General features: G+C 40.4%; 1 protein-coding gene across 2 annotated transcripts; it reads right to left on the reverse strand.

The window, feature by feature from the left end:
* Nucleotides 1-1,533: 1,533 nt before the first annotated feature.
* On the reverse strand, nt 1,534-12,448 carry LOC146436448 (astacin-like metalloendopeptidase). 2 transcript variants are annotated; one of them, XM_085062607.1, is made up of 13 exons: nt 11,531-12,448; nt 11,276-11,300; nt 9,178-9,194; nt 8,768-8,792; nt 7,848-7,919; nt 6,902-7,036; nt 6,151-6,268; nt 5,236-5,414; nt 5,026-5,110; nt 4,506-4,633; nt 3,410-3,525; nt 2,761-2,986; nt 1,534-1,769 (listed from the first exon to the last, which is right to left on the reverse strand). In XM_085062607.1, the coding sequence occupies exons 1-13, from the start codon at nt 11,597-11,599 to the stop codon at nt 1,735-1,737; spliced, it is 1,230 nt and encodes a 409-aa protein (XP_084918733.1). In that variant the 5' UTR covers nt 11,600-12,448; the 3' UTR covers nt 1,534-1,734. The 2 variants fall into 2 exon arrangements, with proteins under 2 accessions (XP_084918733.1, XP_084918732.1); XM_085062606.1 differs by having other exon boundaries at nt 11,276-11,339.
* Between the last annotated feature and the right edge of the window lie 10,605 nt (nt 12,449-23,053).

Genomic DNA, 23,053 nt, shown 5'->3' on the forward strand with positions numbered 1-23,053 from the left:
TACTAATTTCTCAGCCATTTCCAACAATATTTCAGAACTCTTACTGAAATCATTATTCCTCCTTCAAGAGTAAGTACCTAAATCACCCATTACTACCTTTTCATCACCGTGTGGAACACCTTAATCACACCTGAAATTCCTCTCAAAAAATAGTGCTAAGATGTTGGACCTCACCAACAAGCTTTCAGTATCATTTCCTCCATTTTGTTTTGTAAGGGCTTAGGAATCAATACTGGCAAAAAAATTTTTCTAGAACAGCATTTTTAACAGCATTTTAGAAGGACAACTCCTTTTATGATTTGTTCATAGCAACACTTGATTGCTCAGAGTAACTCAAACAATGCCTCAGAAGCTGAACCTGTCTTGCAATGATGTCTGAAGAGCTGAAGAAATGTCTCTTCTAAAGCAGACTCAAAATTGCTGCATTCAGAGGCATTTGCAGAGCCACTGTGGATAAGGAAGAAATCTTCAATGGAAATAAAACTTCTCTCAAAAGCTGACTGATTCTTCATCATATAGTATAAATACAGACAGGGCTTTGAGGAAATTCAAATTGTCTTTTTGGTGCCTCCTTTAACAAAATAAAAGAAATAAATAATTTTCCATTTTCCATGTAAATTTTACTCTGAGATTCAGATTAATTTCCCATTGTTCTTTTCTAGAAATGTATTTCTATGAGAAAAATTTCAAGGTTTCTAGTGTTGCAGGCTAAGAGGAAAAGCATTCCTTTTTTTCAGACTTAAAAATATAAGTATTAAATACCCAGGTTAGTCATATATTTAACTGTCTGTCTATGCTACAGATTAAAATAGCAGCCTATTTTGCTCTCAGGTCTTCTACAGTCTTGTTTTGGTCAGGAGAATGTAATTTTAAAAGTGTGATTGCAGGCAAAGGCTATAAAATGAACACTCCAGAAGCTGTGACACTCTTGCAGCTCTCTTATGAGATCAGAAGAGCTTAGCTGCCTTCCTGACAAAAAAAAAAATATTTTCTGAATATGTGCATGAACTCCGGCAGCATTATCTAGTCCATCTCTTGTCCCATGACAGGCTTAATCATCTCTGCAGAACCAAAAATTGCTGGTGGCTAAATAAGCACCCTTAGCTCTCCCCTGCCTACTGGAACTGTACATGGAAAACTACAATGGGAAATAACAGTACTTTACTGGTAATACATTTGTCTTGTCCACATTTTTTTGCAATTGAAGGATGTAACAGAATTGGGAAGAGAGTTGGTTTTGGAAGCTCAAGTATTAGGCTGGGGTAGGAATCTATCTAGGACCTTTTAATGCGCAAGACTATGAAGACTATAAAATGATTTTTTAAAGTTTGGAGCTGGTCTCTTCAGCCAGCTAACTAAACCCATGATGATGTCAGACTTAAGAGACATCCCTATGTCTGAATGAAAGGGGCTAAGAAGTCAGACCACATTGATAGTGTGTTTGGCTGGAAGTGACTACTGGAAAAGAGAAATGGAAACTTTTTTTTCTTAATGAAGGTTTTTATTCAATTGTTAAATAGAAAGAGGTAATAACTTAACTGTGCAGACAAAAGGAGGAGCACACCAGATGTATAGAATTTATACATTTTTATGGCTTGGGGAATAAACTTTTTCAGGAAGATGAAAACTTTGATTCTTAATAGAATTGAATTTCATACTGATCCAAGCCAGGATAGGAACAAAGTAGGAAACACATAATTTCAATATTCACAGAATAGGTTTTTCTTCATTTAGTCAGTTCCGGATGCTAGATCTTCTTTGGGTCCTCACTGTAAGTGAAATGAGAGAATACTGAGCTTTCAGAGGTCTCTGAACAAACTGTAGCATCTCTAAAATATGTATATTCTAAGTCATATTTTATCTGGCAGCTAAGGTTGCTTTGTATTTGTGGACACGTTAAGGTGGCACGGGGAGCTTTTTTATTTTTCTTTCCTTCCATAGCAACCATGGACAGAAATAGATACCACATAGAGACAATGGAAAAAATTGCTGGTTTGGTTTGGGTATATAGCCAAGTTAGTGCATTTCAGTGGATTCATACAAACTATGCATGCTTGTTCTTATCCCGTGGCAAACAAAAGGCTGCATGACACAGACAAGCTTCCTTTCACACCAAAACAAGCTGCAACTCTGTGCAGTTGCTGCAGGCTACAGTCACACACACAGATATTCCTTTATTCCAGCTGGTACAAGCTAACTCTCAAGCCTGTGATTGCTTTATTGTTTATTTGTGGCCTTAGTTCTTAATTAAATGGGACTGAAGAAAATGTGTTCTAGCTGGATAGGTTCCAGGAATCCTGATCAGGGAAATGCTGCCTGTCTTCTTGCCATGCGGCTGGGTGACCTCGTTCACCACAGATCTGTCTCACCCTCTGAACTGTGTGCTTAAAAACTGCATCTTTTCCAGTGAAACAATATATTCAAGTGCTGCATTATGATTTATTCCCTTTCTATAGTGTTAGTAACACTAGCAGTATCATTAAGTTGATTGCCCTTATTGGCACATGCTTTGGAATGGAAGATATCTGTGAGGGAAGGTGAACAGTGAATCGCCTGTCTAACCCCATTTATCCTGAGAGTGGCCCCATCTGCATGAATGAATAAATGGTGTCAGTGTAGAACTGATCCATTATGTGAAATGCAAGGCAGGAAGTGATGACCCTCATGGATAGCAGTTCCTCAATGTTTTCCCTGAGCAAACAGGAAGGTTGATTTGACATAGGCTGTTTTCCTTGCCATTCTCCTTGTTCTCAGACTTACCAGTAGTAAAGGTGGCTTGGAAACCTGAAGATGTATCAGCACCATCTGTGACGAACTCTATGAGCATAAGATTACTAGAAGCAATTATGTCATTGGGTATCTTTGATCCACAGGTCTTGTCCATTAAAACTGGAGAAGACTTGCTGGATCCATCATAAACTTTAACATAATCACCCTGACACCCTTTAGTTTGCTGCAGCTTAAAGGCTTGAAAGTGCAGGGATATCTGGAAAGGAAGAGAAAATCAGCTCTTAATTTACAAGTATACTTCTTTCATGGAGTGTCCTTTAAAACAGACAGAATCAAAGCTGTAGCCAAGCACAGACTCATAGACCAGAACTTGCCCAGCTTTTCGTCTTTTCCCCTGAGGTTTCAGGGTTCAGATCTAATCACTGAATGCTCCCATGCTCAGGGTGGTTTGTCTTGATTTTGCAAACCTGAAGCCAAATATATGGAGGTTTTTCAAAATCACAACTCTGCAGTTGTCTTTGCCTATACATGGCTTAAGCACATAAGAAATGGAGACTAGTCTGAAATTTCTCTCATTGAGAAGATCTCATCTGGCAACTGCTGAACACTCAAAGTACAAGATGCTTAACATATAAAGAAGTTCAGCCATTTATCAGGACCACTGTTAACATGAGATTACCCTTCTGGATTGAGTTCGGAGGAGCCAGACACAGTTGGTGTTATCTGAGTAATTCCTTGGGTGGTTGGCAGATCTCAGTGACCCAGAAGGTCCATCAAGGATAGTGCTGCAACGACCTGAGGAAAAAATGTTGCTTCAGCATCACGATTGCAGAAACTCTCAGTCATTTACAATTACAATCTCTTCAGAATTGACTGATCTCTGTTTTCTGATCTGTCAGCTTTCATTTCAGAGTACTGGTACATCTTGATTAATATGAGGAATCATGTTGTCCTAATTTTCATAAAATGTATCAAAGAGGAAAGTGCTTTGAAAAGCATTTATTTTTATTGATTATCTGTTGTTTAGAGAGAGAGATCTCTTTCTGCACCACTATGAAGTGTATGAGAGGTTTCAATTCACTGCAGTTGGTGCCACCATTTTTCACTGAGTAGAGGAAGTTAAGTGATGCCAGAAGAGTCAAACACAAATATGATTTAAGCATTTGCAATGCTTAAATTTTAAGCTTAGGAGGAGCACTTGGGCTGCAAGAGGGAATACATAATTCATCTATTTTTTTTTTCTCTTTGATTCTATAAATTTCTGTGATTGCATACAAAAAGTTGTTCTAGCAGAGGTTAAATATAAAGAGTTTAAACATTCAAACTTAGAATGACAAATATTTGAAAACTGGACAAGACAATATGAAACTATTGCAGTTCAAAGGAGCATACAACTGCTTTGGTTTGACTCAGGTCTTAAATACCAGTTGCCATGAGGAGCAGTGATATCTGGCACTTTTGGGATTTATAATTGTCTGCTGAACTGTAAGAAACCAAATTACTCCATTGAAGCTTACAATGTGGTACACAGTTAGTCCAGTTGCACAGCAGTCACTTATACCAATAGCAAATGTGTTTGATTTAATTAGGGGCAGAAACCATTTCCTCACTAATTACAATATGCCTCTAGCTTCACATTTGCATTCTCTCCCAGAGTAACCCTAGTGGGTACCAGGAATTCATGAGAATAGTCTCACAGTCTGAAGTTAAACTGCTTTCTCTGCAATGTGCCCAAATCTGAGTTGAAGATAAAAGGGTGGCTTTGAGATACTTACTGCAGTTGTAAAGTTTGTTGATTTTGGCCACATCCAAGTTGCTCATCCCCTGCCTCTGTCCAATATGTACTGATCCATCAGGAATTGGTACAATAGTTGCTTTCCCAGTGGTATTGCTGAATGTGTATCTGAAAAAAAATCCATGAGAAATTATGTACTCCAAGTACCATATCTTTCAGGATTCTGTGGCACATTTTGGAGGGAGAACAAGAATTGTACATAAGCCGTTCCTGTGACTAATAGTGCTGCTTAAATATGTCTCATTGAGTCATGTCCAGCAGTAATCAGAGTCAGTGTCCAGATGCCCTCCTTTGCACCCAAGCCCAGCAGTGAAGGGGTCCCTAATGGAAAGCTAAGGGATAATGAATTAATCCCAGTGAGCAGCTTGTCTGAACTGACTCACAGTGCTTTTCTCAGGAAGGGAATTGGAGAAACTGGTAGTTAGGAGAGAGGCATCATAGAAACTAATTCTAATGTAAGATTTGAGTTCTGAGAATAGTAATGCCATGCTGCTACTTACGGGCCATAGTGCATTACTGAGGAATAGTCGTACGGGAGACCCAGGTTATTGGAGTTTTCAAATTTCTTGAAGTCTGGTCTGTCAGCTGTAATATATGATACTGTACTTAGAGTATGCTTCCTACCTACTCCCATCAGGGAAGAAGGGAGAGCTGAGAGCAATAGGATGTGTCTACACCTCTTCCCACATTGAGGAGTTCAAAGTACTTACCTGGACTGATGTACTCCCACATGATCTTTACATGTTTATCTCTGTCACTTCGAGAGTGCTCATGCAAAAAGCCCAGAGCATGCTCCAGTTCATGCTGAATTACTCCTTTCCACATGCAGCCTCCTTTCATCACAGAGACAGTCTGTCCACCTCCTACTCTCCCATAGTTGGACCAGCAGCTGAGAGAGGCATTGAACAACAACAGAAGATTCATGGGATTTTGATTGTCAAGCAGACAATGAGGCAGAACAGAGAACTTTGCTCCACACATCTCTGGGAGTGGAAGGATTCCTTCCTCTCCGCTGTGATAGAGTATACAGTGGCAAAAGTGACCATGACATATAAAAGAACAAAGAGTATGATCATTGCTAAATCTTTCTGGAAGACTTTCATTAGCACAGAAGCTCCTGAATTCTGACATTGCCATGACTTTAACTCCCTTGAAATAATGATTTTTTTTTCAAAATACTAAAGACTGTATCAGAACTGGAGCTAAGATGAATAATACTTTCAAGCTAACAAGTGTTGAACAATTTTCTCATAGTTTTAATTCTGAGCTTTCAATTCTGATGGCCAACAGTATGATTCAGAGACCTGTTAATTTCATAAGTAAAAATCAGTCTATTTGTGTAAATAGGACCTACAGTAATCAATATATGTTGTCCTCAAGTGTGCATTATACCACACAGAAAACATGAGCTTAGATATTCTTTCCCCCTAAATGGTGTTTTTCCATGGTTTGCATTACAGTGAGCTCCTGATGGACCTGGTGAGCCCTTGCACTAGTAAGGTATCCGAGCAGGATACTTTGGCACTGTGGTAAAACAAAAGCCTCTCTGCCGTCATACAGAACCAGTGTAGAAAAGACTTGAAAAACAGTGTAGAAAAAACTTCTTGATTTATCATTCAACTCACCCATCAGCAGACTTAATACTGAGGTAGTCACGTTCTGTCTTGCGCTTCACAAAATTAATACAAGTCAGTGCTTCAAATTCTGCCATGGCATCATGAATCCCTTTCACATGGCCCTCCTCTGGGGAAGAAAGGGTTAATTTTAGGGGTCACAACAGGACATTAGCAGATGCCATTAAGATCTCACATGTTCTCAAAAACAGGATAAATGAAGGACAGAAACATTAGCCTAGGCTCTTTCTTGCTTTTTGCTCATTACTTAATTCATTTAAGATTTTAACAGCCTAGCACAAGATCATCTTTATCCAGATTTTTGTCCTAATGTATTCAGGTGCCTCTTTTTTTCAACCACTTGTTCTTAATTATAGTGCTGATTTTTGATACATCTTCTTATTTGACACTTGGAGACAACTATGGGAAGCTGTCCTGCTGATGAAAAGCAGATCACTGAAGCCCCACGGTCATAGGCATGAACCTTATAAAGGTAGGCATTCTGGCAGACACCATTAGAGGGAATGGTCATTCTTGTCTACAAGAAACCAGTCCCAAAGCATTATGGATGCAAAAATTCTCAACGAAATTTGATCTTTTTCTGGTTCAACTCCTTATAACTTAAAACTTATCTGTGCTTGCACAGCACAATAAATCCTTACAACTTATTTATTCACCTGTTTGTGTGCTCACTAGAAGTAAGTTTCTATCTGAAGCTTACTGGATAATATGCATTAAAAAAAATTTTGAAATTTTAACCCACCGTAAGCAGGATCTAACACATAGGGAATACGAACAATCCCATCACTGGACTGGGGCCAGTTGCAATGGCGACAGTTGATGGCACTGCGACCCCTTCGTGGAACTATGTCACCTTCCTGCAAGAGCTGAGAGCTGTCTGGTGGGAGAGAAAGGATGGAAACATCTGAGCCATGCATTGCTGGACACTTGCTAAGCACACTGGGAAAAGCAAGCTGTTGCAATAGTAGAAATGATGTTTCACTTTGGTACAATTTAATCATCCACCATATGACACTGAATGAATGGCATCAAATATCTCCCCAGGAAGCTGCTGGGCAAAAGAAGAAGGTGCCAATAAGGAACCCCAAGAAGGTGGGCGAGCCAAAAAGAAGAGTGCTGTCAGTAGAAAATTGTAGGAATGTTTGGTGTTGCTTTCTACAGACTATTTCAAGTAAAGCTACTTGAATGATTCTTGGAGGGGAAAATGTGAGAAAGACAAGCTAATAGATCAAAAAATGTCTGGAAGAATCAGGGAAGAGGAAGTCTGGAGCAGGGAGAAGGGAACTGAGTGCAGCTTGTCAAGGAATCTGTACTGAAAACCCATATGATGGCTGAATGCAAGTGATGCTTCATTCAAGAAAAAGGCAGTTAAATAACAAAGCATTCAAATAATTGGATGTCCAAAGAATGACAAAGATGTTGAAAACTAAAGCTGAAGAAACGGAATAGTTTTTGGTTCCCTCCACAGCTGGGAGCATCTTCAGTATTGACACAATAGTTTTGAGATGCTATAGGGCTTCAGCAGACCCAGCAGACCACACAGTAATTCCAGTGGTGTCTCTAACATGGTGGTGTGTAAGATGGCAAAAACATTTGCACAGATTGAGGTAAGACATTGTAACCTCCCACATCACCCCCAAAACCTAATAAAGACAGACCTCTTGCAAACAGGGATTTGGTGGCATTACCTTTGTTGACTTTCAGAATTTTGTTAAAAATGTCTTCGTCCTCATCATCAGTCTCTGTAGGCTCAGGAGATTCTGTGCAGAAATACCAGAGTATTACTTTCTCATTTCCAGGGAAAATATGAATCCTGATTTTTAACCTTATGATGCATAGTCTTTTCAGCAATGTGTGTAAAACTTACAGAGCCTATGTAGGGACTGGAGGGATGATCACTCCTATAGACATTCGTTCAGTGACAATATCTTGAAAACCTCCTGGGTGAGATTATTTTGGCATTAATCTAGTCCCAAGAGGCATTCCCATTTGATTATTTTGTTCTCGCCTTTTTTTTCCTCTAGCCATCATATTTTAAGGCCTCAGACAACACAGTTTTACTTCTTTATGCAGAACGCACACTCAAGTCCTCAACATAAGATACTGGAAGCAAAAATGGATGGAGAGCAGTCCTGCTGCTTCTTGCTGGACAGGATGACCTCTTGAAAAACCCTTGAAACCAATGAAACCGGAACTGCATTCCTGTTCCACGGGTTGGACTGATGTCCCCAGCTAAGCCCAGCATCAGGAACTCCTAGGCCTTGCTAGCAAAATCAGTAAACTCTGCACATTATTCAACAAGTCTTGCCATCAATAAAAAGCAGAAACATATGACCTCTGGGCTTCCTCTAACCTTTGGAAGTGACTTAATTCAGAATGTTACTTAAGCAGGGCTATTTTCAGCAAAACTAAGAGCTGAGGTGTTTAGCAAGGCCAAGCAATTAGCCAAAACCAAGAGCCTTTGCTTTGCATGAAACACTGTGGTGAGTGCATTCATTTAAAATTCCTCATAAAGGTTAATTTATGTTAAGCGTTTTCTGGAGTCACTGAGTAGATAAAAATCAGTATATACTCTCAAATATGTCCTTGTAGATGGAGTAATACATACCGTATATATTGTCTTGCGTAGTAACCTGAAAGAATTATATATTATTATTATCTCACACTTTATAATATAAAATTAAAAAATATAATATAACATATAAATTATCAAAAATATCCAGGCCACTACTGAAAGTATCTTTCACCAGTGCAGCTTTTATATATTGTGCCATGTATAAAGCAGTACCGTGGGGTGGTAGATATTCTTCATTGGTACCTTGGCAAATTGCGTAATTCCCCCAGAAAGGGACATGCAATCTGAAGTGTGGAATAAGTTTCAGACGCACTCTGATACACTGTTGAGTGGAGAAGACTTTACTGCACAGCTGTATATAGAGGAGGAGTACAAGACTCCTGACTTTCTTTTCCACAGTGTTGAACCCCAAAGTTCAGAAGAGCTGAATTAACATTCCTTACCTCAGTAGGTTCTGTTGCTGCAAAACAGAAATTAAAAAGATATTTAGGAAAACAGCTATGAAAATTTCTAGTAGATTATGCTGAGGGAAAGAATTCTGGTAATTTACCATCTAAGAATCAGCAAAGGATTTTATCAGCTTCAGTGTGGTAAATTATAAAAGAGACCAGACACAAAAAAATGCTTTGTCCCCAGATTTCTCTGCAACAGATGCAGGCTAACCAGCTCAACAATATCTTCTGGTTTCACAGTGTCAAAGAATAAAATTGTAACATGGGATGAAGGCTATAATTTAGCATGGGGAAAATAATCTCAGCTTCAGTATGTACCTGAGAGCAGTTTGGTACCATTCTGGGTCCTAAGGCACCTTTCTACTGTGACATCTTCTGGTTTTTACCAAATATTGATTTCCAGATACAAACTGGAAGTGAAAATCTGACCTGATGTATAAACTTTTGACTTCAATGTTCAATTGGAAGGACCTACAGAGGTCATTATCTGCCTTCCCTAAGGCAGAAACAGTTTTATCTATATTATTCCTGACCACAGTTTGTTTGACCTGTTCTTAAGTATGATGGATATGTTGCAAGCCTATCTGGCAACATCTTCCAGTTTGCCAACAATTGTAGTCTTCCTTGTCAAAATATGAATCAGTTTTGTTTTTTCTATTCAGCAGTGAAACAGAGAACACTTATGTAAACAGTTATAATTTCTAAGCCCATCTGTGCCCAAATTTTGACCATATTTTTTCAATGAAAGCTATGCCAAGTTCTATCATGCTTTGAAGCACCTTTCCCTTTTCATAATTATTGCTCAAACATACTGAGGGGACGTATTGATTTTCAGACTCTATCTAGCATCTGCAACAGAATTGCTTTTATTGAGTGAAAAATACTTCAGTCTGTGTTTCCAGACTGTTCCTTCAGTTGCATGGCAATGGAAAGCCACTGTAACGATGATGGTTCATTATAGAAAAGTTCAGTCAGTTCTCACCAGCTGCATAAGAGAGATCTATGGCATCTAAAAACATTCTGCAAGGAAGCTCATTTTTGAGATGGGTTGACCAGAATCAGAATTTATGCACCCGAGAGGCACTAGATTAATTGAGTAGTCAAAATCAGTGGAAATTAGACTCCAGATTCTTAGGTGCATAAAGCCTGCAACTTCTTTTTAAAAAACAAATGAAAAATGCCACCAGATGCCACCAGAAAAGACATCTGCCATCTCCTTGATGAAATGAACATCTGGTGTGATAGGGCTTTCAAAATTATACAGGTCACGTTTTCCCTTTCCTGCAAATACTGGAAGATGTCTCCAAAAACACAAAAAGCAGTAACAATGATAAATTAAAACTCACTGTGTGCATTTGTCCCAGTAAACTTGCAAATTTGAGTCTGAGCAACTCACTACATTGAACTTGAGCAAGTGTATCCCTTGGTCCCTTCTAAATATACTGAGCAGTACATCCCTTTTTTCCATGTCATAAATGACAGTTCAAAAGAAGAATTTGTTAATTTTCTTCTGTCACTTACTTGCTCTATGTCAAGCAAATTTTTCCAAGGTGTCTTCTTACACACATTGCACCCAGCCTTGCAGTTTCTTGCTGTAATTAAAGTCTGCCTACAGTTTTCCTTCCATTGACCTCTGAAGATCTGCAATTATCTCCTCGTATTTTGCAAGTTAACAAAAGCTGTTCAGCTAAGCCCATTCCAAACTAGAACAAAGCAAAGCTTTCTTTGATGCCTAACATCCCTTTCTCTCACAGATGCACTGAGGTAGGCAAGGAGGCAAATGATTAGCAGTCTTATTATAACATTCAACTTAGAGAAAAAGTATCAAGATGTCTAATGAAAATTTTATTTTCAAACTTGTGAAAGCGCATGTAAATTAACCTAATAAACCATACTCCAAAAGTCTGTGTAAAGCATGTCTTTGTGAAAACACATCTGCACTCAGCTCAATAACAAGTTATGAAACATGGCCTTATTCAAAAGGCCTGTGTCAGTGCTTTCACATGCTCTAAAAACAAGTCAAAACCAAGTATGTAATAAAAAGTCAAGAAATAAGTTGTTTTTAAAATACAGTATAAAGCCTACTTACTTGCTGTGCTGTTTTCATAGTTGTCCTGCAAAACCAACAGGTAAAAGGCATTATTCTTCCGTAGCTAACAAATGCAGCAACAATAGCATCAAAATCAGGATGAAGGGAGGAATTAAATTATTAGTTGCCTTTATTTAATATTATATTACTAATATTTTCTTGCAGGAAATTTATCAAAGTGTGCCTTCATGGCTTCACTCCAGGACGAACAGATCAGCTAGAAGATGGAGCACAATTGCACAGAGCTGCTCTCACCTGAATGGGGAAGCCCAGGGCAGCGTGAAGCAGAAATGCAGTGAAGACCAGGAACCTCTTCAGATCCATTGTGCAGTCGGGACAGACCAGGAGTGCGACTCCTTCTCTCTGCCCGCCCAGGAGTGCTGCCGCTAGATATACCAGCAGAGCCTGCTCTGCCCGGGCTGGAAAATCCTGCCCCAGCCAATGGGAATCTCAGCAGGAAGCAAACTTCTTTTGCTGCCTCAACAGCCAGTTTAGCCTCTGGGCATCTCCCGGTGCTGCGCTATCTGTCGCTGTCACCGTGATCTGAAGCATCCCTAGGGCTCGCACCGTCATTCATGCTGCTCTCTAGAGCTGGCTCAGCCTCATGCTTGTGCTGCCATGCACTTCCTCTGCTTCTTGGAGGATCTTTCCTGAAATGTTCAGTGTGACTGTTACCACTTAGGAAGCCCTTGTTCCTGGAAAACTTTCCAGGGTACTGGATTGTTAGGGTTTCAGAGGGTAGGTGACTTTTTCTTTATGTCACTGAAATTACAGAAGGCCATGACAGTATTTTGTTGCTTTGAAACATACAACACATGGCTATACAGTGAGCTTGTGATTGTGTCTTCCCTGAGAAGATACTCTTCATATTCTCAGCTTATGTTTCTATAAGTAGAAATTTTTGGTTTTTCCTGTGGGTTTCTTGATGTTTCCCCACATCAGGAATGTCTCCTGTGTTCCATTATTTCTGGCAGTCCAACAGTTACAGGTGCCCTTACAAGTTTTGTGACTAGCAATCAGGGAGGGGGAAGAGACAGCAGCAGCATAAGCAGCACTTACTCATTTTGAGAATGATTAACAGATTTGCTTTGCTGGATTGCACTTGTCCAGAAGTGGATGTAGGAAGCAGTGAGCAGATCTAGCAAGAAATGCTTGTAGGAGGCAAAACAGCAACCACTGAGCCTCTTCTCACAGCAACCTCTTCTCACAGCACAGCTCTGCTTAGTCAACCATTTGATGAAGCTGCTGTAGCTCAGGAAGCATCTGGTCTTTGGTACACTCTTAGTTTTGTGTCAGAGTACATCTTCCATGCATGGAAAAGGAAACTGAATTACAAAATGCACTGATTCCGTGTCTAGACCATGCTAGTGCTCAGATATCCTTGGAGTAAGTTTAAACCCACTCACACAGTTATTCCTTATTTCTGTATTGAATCAGATGTTCTAGAAATTCTCCATAGTGGAGAATGAATCAAGAAGCAGCAGAAGACTTTCCATCAATTTTTCCTCCAAATCATACTCAGTCAAGAGTAGGAGTTAGATGGAAATCTGGATTTTGTTGGAGGGGACTACTCTTTATTTTCGTGATCGAAATTTCACAGTAGACATTGTTGACTATTTTAAGGTAGTCTTAAGGATGGACCAAGTCCAGGGATAAACTTTTATCACCCCCACAGGGAGGCACATATGGGGATATCACTTTTCCCTTTCTGTCCCTGCACACTGTCTGAAGGAAGGTATGCCCTAGGCACTGGGTAGTGAACAGCAGAGTAGCACATGGTCCTTGTGACCAGGAAAGAGCACCAAGCAGCCACTGTCAGTGTGCTAATCCTGCTGACACAGGCAGTTTGTGTGTCCTTTGTGCACATAAATGTCCTCACTAAGCAATGATAAATGTCTGGTTTTGATATTTTTGTTTCAGATGGATGAAAATCTTCCTTGTGCTACTGCAAAGCTGTGCAGGCCTGATCTGCAGTGGAAGGATTGTTCTCCATGTTTCTCTCTCAACACAAGGACAAAACAAAAGTCCATGATGACAGATACCTTGGCATGCCAAAACCATACCAAAAAACCACACTGCAAAATGGGGCTTGCACATAATATTGTTTAAAATAGAGTTTAGGGTTTAAACTCTATTTTAAACAATAGAGTTTAGGGGGAAAAAAGGAAAGATCAGACCACTCTCAGGGAAAGCCAGTCCAGGAGCAAAAGGAAGGATCAGAGGTAGTGAGGATATAAAACAAACTTTAAAATCAAGTTAGGAAGTTTGGTAACCTTAGCACCTTCTTAGCGTGTTATTGGGAAAATACTACTCCTGAATGACTGATTAGCTGTGTGTGCTCAGGAAAGAGTGAGGGAACTGGGCTGGCACAAAGGATGCAGCACGCTTTATCCTGAACATGTTACTATACTCACATACTAAGCAGTTCATCAAATAGATTGCTGCATGCCATGTTTTCCATAAGCTAATAAATAGTGCTGATGGGGGAGATGGCTGTTGGGGATCAAGAATGTGGCTGGAGATGCTGCAGCTGGCAAAGTACACAGACCAGAGTAAGGGGGAGTGCTGGTACTCATGGCTCCTGCCAGTCCTGAAGATCTTACCACCTTTGGTTTGTGTTTGGTATTTAGATTCAATATTTAGTTATTTTCCAAAGTGTGGTATTCACGGGGGAAGAACTGTCAGCAGACCTGCTTTCACTAATCAAAAGACACTCTAATTTATTGAGATATTGCAAAAATAGGATGTAGTTTTGCTAGATATAATAAAGCTGGCACCTCTAGTAGAGAAAGTGCCACAGAAATTGTTTTGGACCCTTAGGAACCAAATAAGGACTTTGCAAATAGAAGCTGTCTTTGCATGTATATAAGAAAAGCACGTGGGAAATTTTGCCAGACCCAAGTTCTGCTGTCAGTATATCCCAGTTTCTGGTGGGAGCATGTTTTCCACAAATTTTGAACATGTGAACAGTTATTAGCAGATGTCCAAAAACAACAATAAAATGTCAAGAAGTACTTGGACAGTCTGCAAGAAGTCATCAGCAAAAATAGCACTGCTCCTAAATAACCACTACAAAACTTGGAGTTATGCCTGAGGACATAGGCTAGTTTGCAGAAATCTGTAGGCATAACCAAGAAAATAACACACAGACATGGCAATTAAAAAAAAAAATCATTTTCCCTTATGTTGGTATGGGAATTCACTTCAAGTACAAGTAGTCAAAATCAAAAAAAACAGATGCATTAAAGGTACAAAATTCTGTAGAAATCTTTCAAAATTTGTTGTCATATGTCATTTAGTCATATGTTTAGTACAGTTATTCTGTTTGAAGACTTTTCCTGTAAACAGTTCCCAAAATATAATGTAAATCGTCCAGATTTAATTATGAAAAGAAATTGCTCTAATTGCTATTAATTGCAGTGTCATAAAATGCAGGGGAAAATAATCCCAGGATTACTAGCAACCTTTATGTCAAACAGATTGTGGAAGTAATGTGATAGCTACCATAACTGATTCATGGTAAGATACTAACTAATCTTGAAAGTTTAAAATCATCTGGCTTAGCCAAAACCAGCCATTGAAGCAATGGTATGGACCACAACACATAACAGAAATTGCTGTGGATTGGCATTGAATGAATAAAAACCACACAATTACATTGCAGTCTGGGGTTAATGACAAATGTGAACCAGGAATATATTATTTTAGATATAATTGCTCAGTATAATTTCCCAGGAATGTCTGCTTTGTGCAGCATTTCAGTATTTTGGCTCACTGTCATTTGGAAAAGGAATTCTGGTTTCCACTGAGATCTGGGTTCATGAATTCTGAACCCCCGTCCTCTGGCTGGGAAGTCTGCTCCCATGCAGTGCTTCCAGCTCAGTGTTTTTGTCTCTTTCTCACTTATTCCAAGTGCCCTAATTACACAGAAATAGCTTCCTTTTCTGTGGTGTCTATATGATCAGACACTTTTCATATATAAATCAGTCATCACACAAGCTTCCTCTGTCCTGGCTTAAAGGACTTTCAGCCCTTTAGTCTAATAATTCCACTCTTCTTGGTTCTACAATTACATTTTAATTCCTTCCAAGTTGCCTTCACTTTTTTCACAGTGCAGTGATTAGGAGTGGATGATTTCAGTGGATTTCCTGTCAGCCAGTACTGCACTTTGCCTGTTGAAAGTATTATTGAAGTGCTGGCAATTCCTGAGGGTTTCACAAGTAACCAGCATAGACTGCAAGTCCCTATATTGAAGACTGATGTGTTATAAAAAAACAGCTCTGGACAACTCAAAGTGCAGTTAGAAGCTGTTTTGCAGTGCCCCAGACCATACTTGTTGCATCCATATATTTACTGGTTCTTCATGTTCCTCTCCACACTTCTTTGGATCCTACATCTCAGAGAATACCTGGAGTTGTTCAGGTTACTATTCCACTTTCTGTTATGCTTTCAGCTTTTGAGAACTTCCATGAATCCACATGGTGTGCAGGTTCTTTAGCAGAACACTGGCACATCCTCCATGATATTAATGACTAGCTCCAGCTGCAGTCCTAGCCCTGACTGTTTACTGAAAGAACTCAAACCTAAATGATGAACATTGGCTTGCTATTAGTTAGTCACTTTTCTATTCAAAGAGCCAAACCTAGGAACTTTGAACTTCCCTCTGTTATCAGAAAAAGGACAATGAAGAAAAAGATCCTTTTTTATGATGGATTCTTTTTTACAAAAGAAAAATACGTAGTTAGGAAAAAAAAGATAGTAAAGAATTTATTAGAAATAGTCAAAACACTGTAACTTCTAAAATAAAAGTTGAAAACAAGTTGATTTTAATTTCAAAATCTAATTTCAAGGCCAAATTTAGCAAAGCATAATTTAGCAATTAAACTAGCACTTGTAATGATGTGTGATCCAATGGTTATTTGGGCTGAGGGAAAGGGAATGGAAGTGATGAAACTGGAACTTTAATTTGGACATTTCCAGTAATGAACTTCTGAGTGTCTTGAAAAAAACAACAAATTCCTTTCTTTTATCAAGAGAAGCCATCTGATTTGTCTGCTGCCCTTAGGTGAAGAAAGGATGGATCAAAGGGTTTACATGATGTTTCCAGCCTGCAGAGCAATGTTATGCTGATTGCAAAGGAATCCATGTGATGGGGTAAGGTGCAAGCTGTCTGAGCTTTGCCCGGGGTCATTTTTGGGCTCTCTGCCCTCTGAAGGGAGACACACCATCACCCAGTGCTGCCCCAGCTGGGGAGATCTCCTTGTGACAGATTATGCAATGCCAGCCAACTTCCCTGCTTGGTTTGATCTCCTGCGAGCAAAAGCGTCCTTTTGCTTACATGGGACTTTTGCTTAAATTAACTGTGCTGTAAAAGTTACCCTTGAGAGTGTTTGCTTGGCAATTTAACTAAAGAAGGGGAAACCTCTCATGTCTGCCTCTCACATGAGTGCATGGGAGCTGCCTGTGTGAGCTGTAAGTGGAAAGCACATCTCTGCCTCTGCAGGGCACAGATCTGCCTGATAAAGAGTCCACTGGTGATTGGGCACTGTCCCTCACTCAAATACCATCAGCTAGCAGCACTGCATTGACTCCTTTTCCCTTTGTACCTCGTCATAAACGCTGTCTGTGCTGTCTGTCTGTGCTGCCCGTGTCAATACTTGTCTCAATACCACTGACTGTTATTCATGTATTGGCTTCCCAACTGTCCTCTAAGCAGGACTTTTTAATATTTCAGTGGGAGTCTCGAGAAGGCTGTTTCACACTTACTGTTCTTTTTTAATGCCAGTTCCCTGCGCAAAGTGAATTGCACCCATTCACCAGGTTAGCTTATGGCTTTGCTTCCTCTTTGGAGAGGAAAATTTGTAGCTGCTCTCATGCCTCCTGAGCAGGTGAATTTGGACACTGCTACTTCTGACTTTATCTGGATGCACAGAAAAGTACTTTAGGAAAAGTTAAAGCATAGCTCTTACAGCCCCTCTCTTGTTTTAAGCGACCTGCTATCCAGGCAGATACCAGTGGCTAAATATTAACATTGGAAAGATGACTTAATAATAATCTTCATAGTTACTAAAATAAAGAATCCGCTTGCATGTTCCAGGAGTCTTTTGCCAAAGAGAGCATTTGTCTCCAAAGAAGAAACCAAAGATCTCTGAAGCTTTGACCACAGCAATGGGTGCAGCGTGGGTTCCTGGGCATGCAGGACTGCCAGCAGTGTGCTTTGCTCAGTGCCTGCTGTGAGCACATAAACAAAACCTGGTGTTTCTCAGACAGCCACACTGGGGGGCATGGTCTGGCCTGGGGGCTGAGGGTCCAGACTGGACCAGCAGGGTCTGCCACCCCACCAGGCTGGACAGCAGCAGAGCTGGGGATAGCAAGGAGAGAGACTGGACAAGCAGGTTTGATGCAAGGGATGCAGGAGCAGCACCAGCAGAGGGTAGGGGAGGAAGGGTGGGAGGCTGAAGGCTTTCCTGCTTTGTGTTGTCAAACAGTCACTGAGGTGGTTTGCACAGCACAGCCTCAGCCTGGGCTAACCACCCCGTCACCTCTCTTTGCTGTAGTTTAGTTTTTACAAGGAAATAATTCACACTTTAAAATCTACAACTGCACCTCATGATTTAACCATTTAGCAGGAAAACCACCCTTCATCCTTTCTCAGTTTCTGAGGGCTACCCATTCCTCAAGGACCAAAGCATTTTCTCTTTCTTTGTGCTGAGCTAGAATGTTAGAAGCACATACAAACTGCACCATCATGGATTTACCCTTCCAGCAATTCCATCTGGAAAGAAAATAACTTTCTTCCCCATTTCACAGCAGGAGAAGGTGAATGTGTACATATGTGTCTGCACCCCTCTCCCCCTTCCATTGCTGATTTTATTCAGGTCACCAGAAATTTCAGGATTTTTCACCATGGGTTCTGGAAGGTTCCTGGAGGATGAGGTTGCCAGTCTGTTGCTTTCACTGTTCCTTTGGGAAAGAGTGAACCTAACAGGGAGCAGAGGATGGCTGCTACCCAACCTATGAATTATCCATCCATGATGCTTCCTCAGGGAGCTATGGCTACATTAACCTTGGCTTACAGTGGTGATTACATTAAAGAAAAAGCTTCCACAGGGGCCTTTCTTTTCCACTCATCTGCAGTGACTATGCCATTAGTTAGTGAACACATTAAAGGCACATTGACACATTATCTACAATTACAATTTCTCAAGCCCTTACCAGTGTTCCCTCTCTTGTTTAGTGAACACATCCCTCTCCTCAGAGTAGGTGCAGTTGAAATAAGAGAGGCTGCCTTGAGATCTTCTGCTGAAGAGAAAAGCCTATCTCTATGTTTTCATATTTAATTTATTTTAGATTTATCTAATTAGCTGATAGAAACATGCATGGCTGAACTTTAATCTGAGGGTTTTCAAGTCTTGCCTTTTGACTTCAGATTCATCTTAGCTTATAGTTTCAATTCTCCTCAGTGGTCTCAGATTTGGCTCTCAGTTCACAGGTTTCTGTGCAGGAAAACCATTTATTTGTAGTGGAAGATTTGGACTGCAGCTCTGTTTTCTTACTGGGATGGTTCTATTGCAAATATGCACATGATACAGTGTGAGTTCAGCAACAAATCAAGGTCAAGACACTCTGAGAAAATTACTTAGAGGTCTGCTCTCATCCTTTGCACATATATTTGCCCTCTATCTCTGATGAAAATGTTATAAACAGGTTCTGTTAAGATATTTGTATTCCTCCTTTAAAAAACTAAATTCTTTTTGTTGGAAATTGAATAAGTGGATGATGTGGAATATTTGAAGTGGTTCGTCCCTGCAAATGAGAGAAGGGTGGAGTATTTATTACTTTCTTTATTCTGATAATCTCTTCTGATCTTGAAGAGAGAGGCCCATGTGATACTCGTTTTGGACCATCATAAAAAGGAGAAGAGAATGTAGAGCTCATCTCTCCAAGAATTTATGAGGGCCATAGAGTTAGTCTCTGTGGCCTGCCATTAAATGAATTATGACTGTATCCTCGGACCATTGCAATTCCGATATCTCAAGATCTGTTGAAGAAACAAGTACTAAGGTACTGGTTTCTGCCATGACATAACTGAAAAGTAAAATGCAAATAGAAAAATAAATACATATACCAAATGTTCAAGTCAAACTTTTCGCCCAATAAACCAGAAAAACTGCTGGTGGTTAAGGGACTCCCTCACTTTTCCTCTCCTCTCCCAGGGTTTCTCCTACCCTATGGCATTGAGGTTGTCAAGAACTTGCAGCTCTTCTTCCTGGTGGCAGGAAAAGCAGCTGAGAATGAAGGTCTGAAGTACAAATGAAGTACATTTGGAGGCTATATATTTAGTCTTTTGATCACTCTAGTAGCTGAATTACTGATTTTGCCAGAGACAAAGATCGTTGCCATGACTGGAAGTAGTCCTGTTCTTGTGTCAATGAGGCAAAATGTTTTTCTCTTTTCTCATTACCTGGTTTAGAAAATAAAGCTACAAAATTTGTAGCTTTGGGTGCAGAGAGTCCATCTGAGCTCCTTCTCACCTCATCTACCCGGGCATTGCTGCAGAATCCAGCATTGCAATGTGTGTGTATGTGTCACCACATTTGGCAGAGACCGGGGTCTTGTGCCTTGTCTTTTCTCTGGCTGTGACATGACACAGAGCAGGTTCGGGAGTTTCCTCACAGGGTCATTAGCGTGATCCAGTAGGCACTGTGCATTCCAGTGCCTGGAACAAAGTTACCTGGATTTTCAGGATGTTTAGACCATCTCCATGGTTGTTATAAAGAAAGAAGAAAAGTATGAATCATAGTGTGGTTTCCGTGCCCCCATCATTTCCTGATCTGTGCAGAGCAAGCCAAACTGGGTAAGATGTTGTAGGCAGCCATCTCTCCTACACACCTGCCATGCAACTGCTGAAGATTACACAACTGTCCCTGTTCCAGAGACAGGGGCTGACCTTTCCTTCCCACTGTCTGGTACCAAGTGTGTCACAACTTTGAACAGAAATTTTGACACAAGATTCATGTACTTTTGCCACAATTTCGGTGAAATGCAAAATTTAAACTTTGTTGAAACAAACTCTCTTTTTCTCCTAAGGCATAGCTTTGGCATGATTTAAAGTTTATCACATATTTTTGTCTGATAATGTCATGAAACACCTTCAATGGCATTGGTACTTCAGAGGAATTAGGCTGTACAGACAAGAAGAGCCTGACAGTGGCCAAGACAGTGCAAACTGCTGCTGATGTGATCTGTGTATGTTATGCTGGGAACATCCGAGATATATGGGCTCAAGTGATGAGGGGTTTTGATATGTAGTGGTGTAGAAGGTGCTGGACACTGAAGGCAGCTTGGATGGGAAAATCACAGGTTTTAATATGACCATGTTAGACTTAAGCTCATTTGAAATCTCTTGGGAGAAGACAGTGTCAGCCTGAGATTTCCCATTATAAGAAAACAGATCAGTCAGATTTTGGTGTGGGATCTGTAGTCTATTTATGAAATATGACAGTGAGAATGGATCAGGAAAAGATTAAGTGGAGATAAGGTACAGAGAAAGGAGAATCATCTATCCTCTCAATAGATAGTGGATTCTCATATGGTAAGAGAAAGGGAAGACATACAAAAAGAACAAATAAAAGCAAGGAGAGAAAGTGGAGGGAAAGGTTTATGAAAGCAGAGGAAGGATATAACTGAGTTTTGAAAATCACAAGTGTGTCCAGGAACAAAAGTACAGAGTGAGCTGGCCAGTGTAAGCAGAGCAGTGCAGTAGACACTGTGGAAACCAGAGTGGAAACAACTGAGTCAAGTGAGGGAATTTGCACTACGGGTTTTACTCTTCACCAAAACTGTTTCAGGTTTCCTCCTACTGTACCCAGGGAGGAGCCTCTGACCCACTCTGCAGTTTGCAGCTCAAAGATAATTTACTCTGCAGTTTTAAGAGCAGCTAGGGAACAGCTGAGAACACAGGGCTTCAAGGCAGGGAGCCCTCTGGGGAGAAGACAGTCTTTTGAAGTGTAATTTGGGCAGTTGTGAAAATTAAGGAAGCAATTTCCTAGAGCTACTGAAAGGAGCACACATGGGAAGGCTCCTTTCAAATTTAGATGTAAATTTTTCAGTCTTGTGTTAGGGGAAGGTTTTGCCCCAACAATTTTGGAGATTGAAAGTTGTATACGCAGCAAGTACAGCCCTCTGGGGCAATCACAGCCAATGCCCCTGTGATTTCCACTGCAGAAGGGCCTGGATCCTGAAGGTGGTGGCTATCTCAAGATCATTTATATTAGGCCTCCCTGCAAAGCTGTCAATAATGGTGCTGGCAGTGGTGTAAAATATGAAAGACCTACTGCTCTATTTCTCACTGGACAACATCTATTCTGAGTAGCAATTACCTGTCACACTTGACCAGGATGAGGTCAGATCTCACTGCGATCTAAATCTGAAAAGCTAAACATAACATATATTTCTGCAAACAACAAAACCAATTCCCAGTCTCAGCTATTTCAAAGGAAGTCATGGAGTCCAGACAGATCACAGCAGTAGAGGAGTAAGGATATTGCAAGCTGGGACCCATGGCACTCTTGCACTTAACTCAGTGTCAGTAAACTCGGTGAAAGGCATCTATCCTGATAGCTGGAGGCTGTTTTCTGAAAAGGCTGTTTTTGTAGAGGGTGTTTTCCTCTCATCTGGAAGGTCTGGCTACATGATCTTATGTGCCAACTCATTTTATCAGAGTGCTGGCTGAAATGTGTATAAAAGCAGTGCCATGCAAAATGTTCCAAAGCCAGACAAGGTCTTGTGGGTTGCAAGGAATGGCTAGAGGAGAAAACGAACAGAATATAATTTCTTGAGCTGAGAACTAGAAGATGTGAATCTTTCTTGTCTTCAGTGATTTCCTGCTCTTTGTTCTCCGTCTATATGTCAAGGAGCGACATCATCTTAGGGAAAAACGTTCCTGTATTGTTCTTGACATTATAAGGACTAAAAGTGATTCACCATTAGATACTAAGGATTACCACTGCTGAGGTACTTGCAGCTTCTACTGATGGAAGTATCCAGGAAAAGACCCCAATAAACATGGTGACTGACTACATGGAGCAGATCAGCTCCCAGTCTGCTCTCTGTACCTCCCTGCCTGTGCCTCTTTGACAGAGGGAGGGGATACATGAAAACTTTGACTGAGACTCAAAGGAAATACAGAAAGAAACAATAAGAGACCAACAGCTGCTGACAAACTGCAACTTTACATGAGTCAGTGACTCAAAACAACATGTCAAAAAAACCAAGTTGATTCTCAGGCTTTTACCTAAAAGATGTAGAAAATATAATTTGTACCCCATGTGATGTCTGCTGGAGTAACCATAGGTCACTCTGACCCTGTGTCCTCTCTCTGGAATGGGCCAAAAGTGACTGCCTAGAAAAGCACATAAGAACAGGGCAGATAGATAATATATTTCCCCTTTGTTTTGAATGTGAGATCTACTTGAATCTTCCCTGTAGTTCTTACACTGGAATTGGGAAGTTGATCCCTAGCTAGTTTACCCATACACTCAGGATTTTAGAGATGTCTTTCTTCTCCCCTTGCAGTATCTCTTTTCCAGGATTAGGAGTTGTAATTTGGTCTTTCATTCCTTTACACAGAACCTGTTCCACACCTTGAATCATCTGTTCTGATCAATCTATGAACTTTTTTTTGTTAGGTGACATCCTATTTTAGACTGGAAAGGCAAGAGCTGCATATAATATCTAAGGGAAAAGCAATCTGCTCCAACACTGGAATTAACTGAC

The sequence above is a fragment of the Lichenostomus cassidix genome, chromosome 5, assembly GCF_008360975.1.
Source record: "Lichenostomus cassidix isolate B80296 chromosome 5, HeHo_3.0, whole genome shotgun sequence".
Taxonomy (NCBI): Eukaryota; Metazoa; Chordata; class Aves; order Passeriformes; family Meliphagidae; genus Lichenostomus; species Lichenostomus cassidix.

Excerpts from the sequence above, each read along its gene's own strand:
- LOC146436448 (XM_085062606.1), bottom strand. The coding sequence starts at position 11,599 with ATGGATCTGAAGAGGTTCCTGGTCTTCACTGCATTTCTGCTTCACGCT. Across the intron at positions 7,920-8,767 it reads TACGCAAGACAATATATACG|AATCTCCTGAGCCTACAGAG; the intron begins GTATGTATTACT and ends ATTTCTGCACAG. Across the intron at positions 6,269-6,901 it reads TGTGTTAGATCCTGCTTACG|AGGAGGGCCATGTGAAAGGG; the intron begins GTGGGTTAAAAT and ends TTTCTTCCCCAG.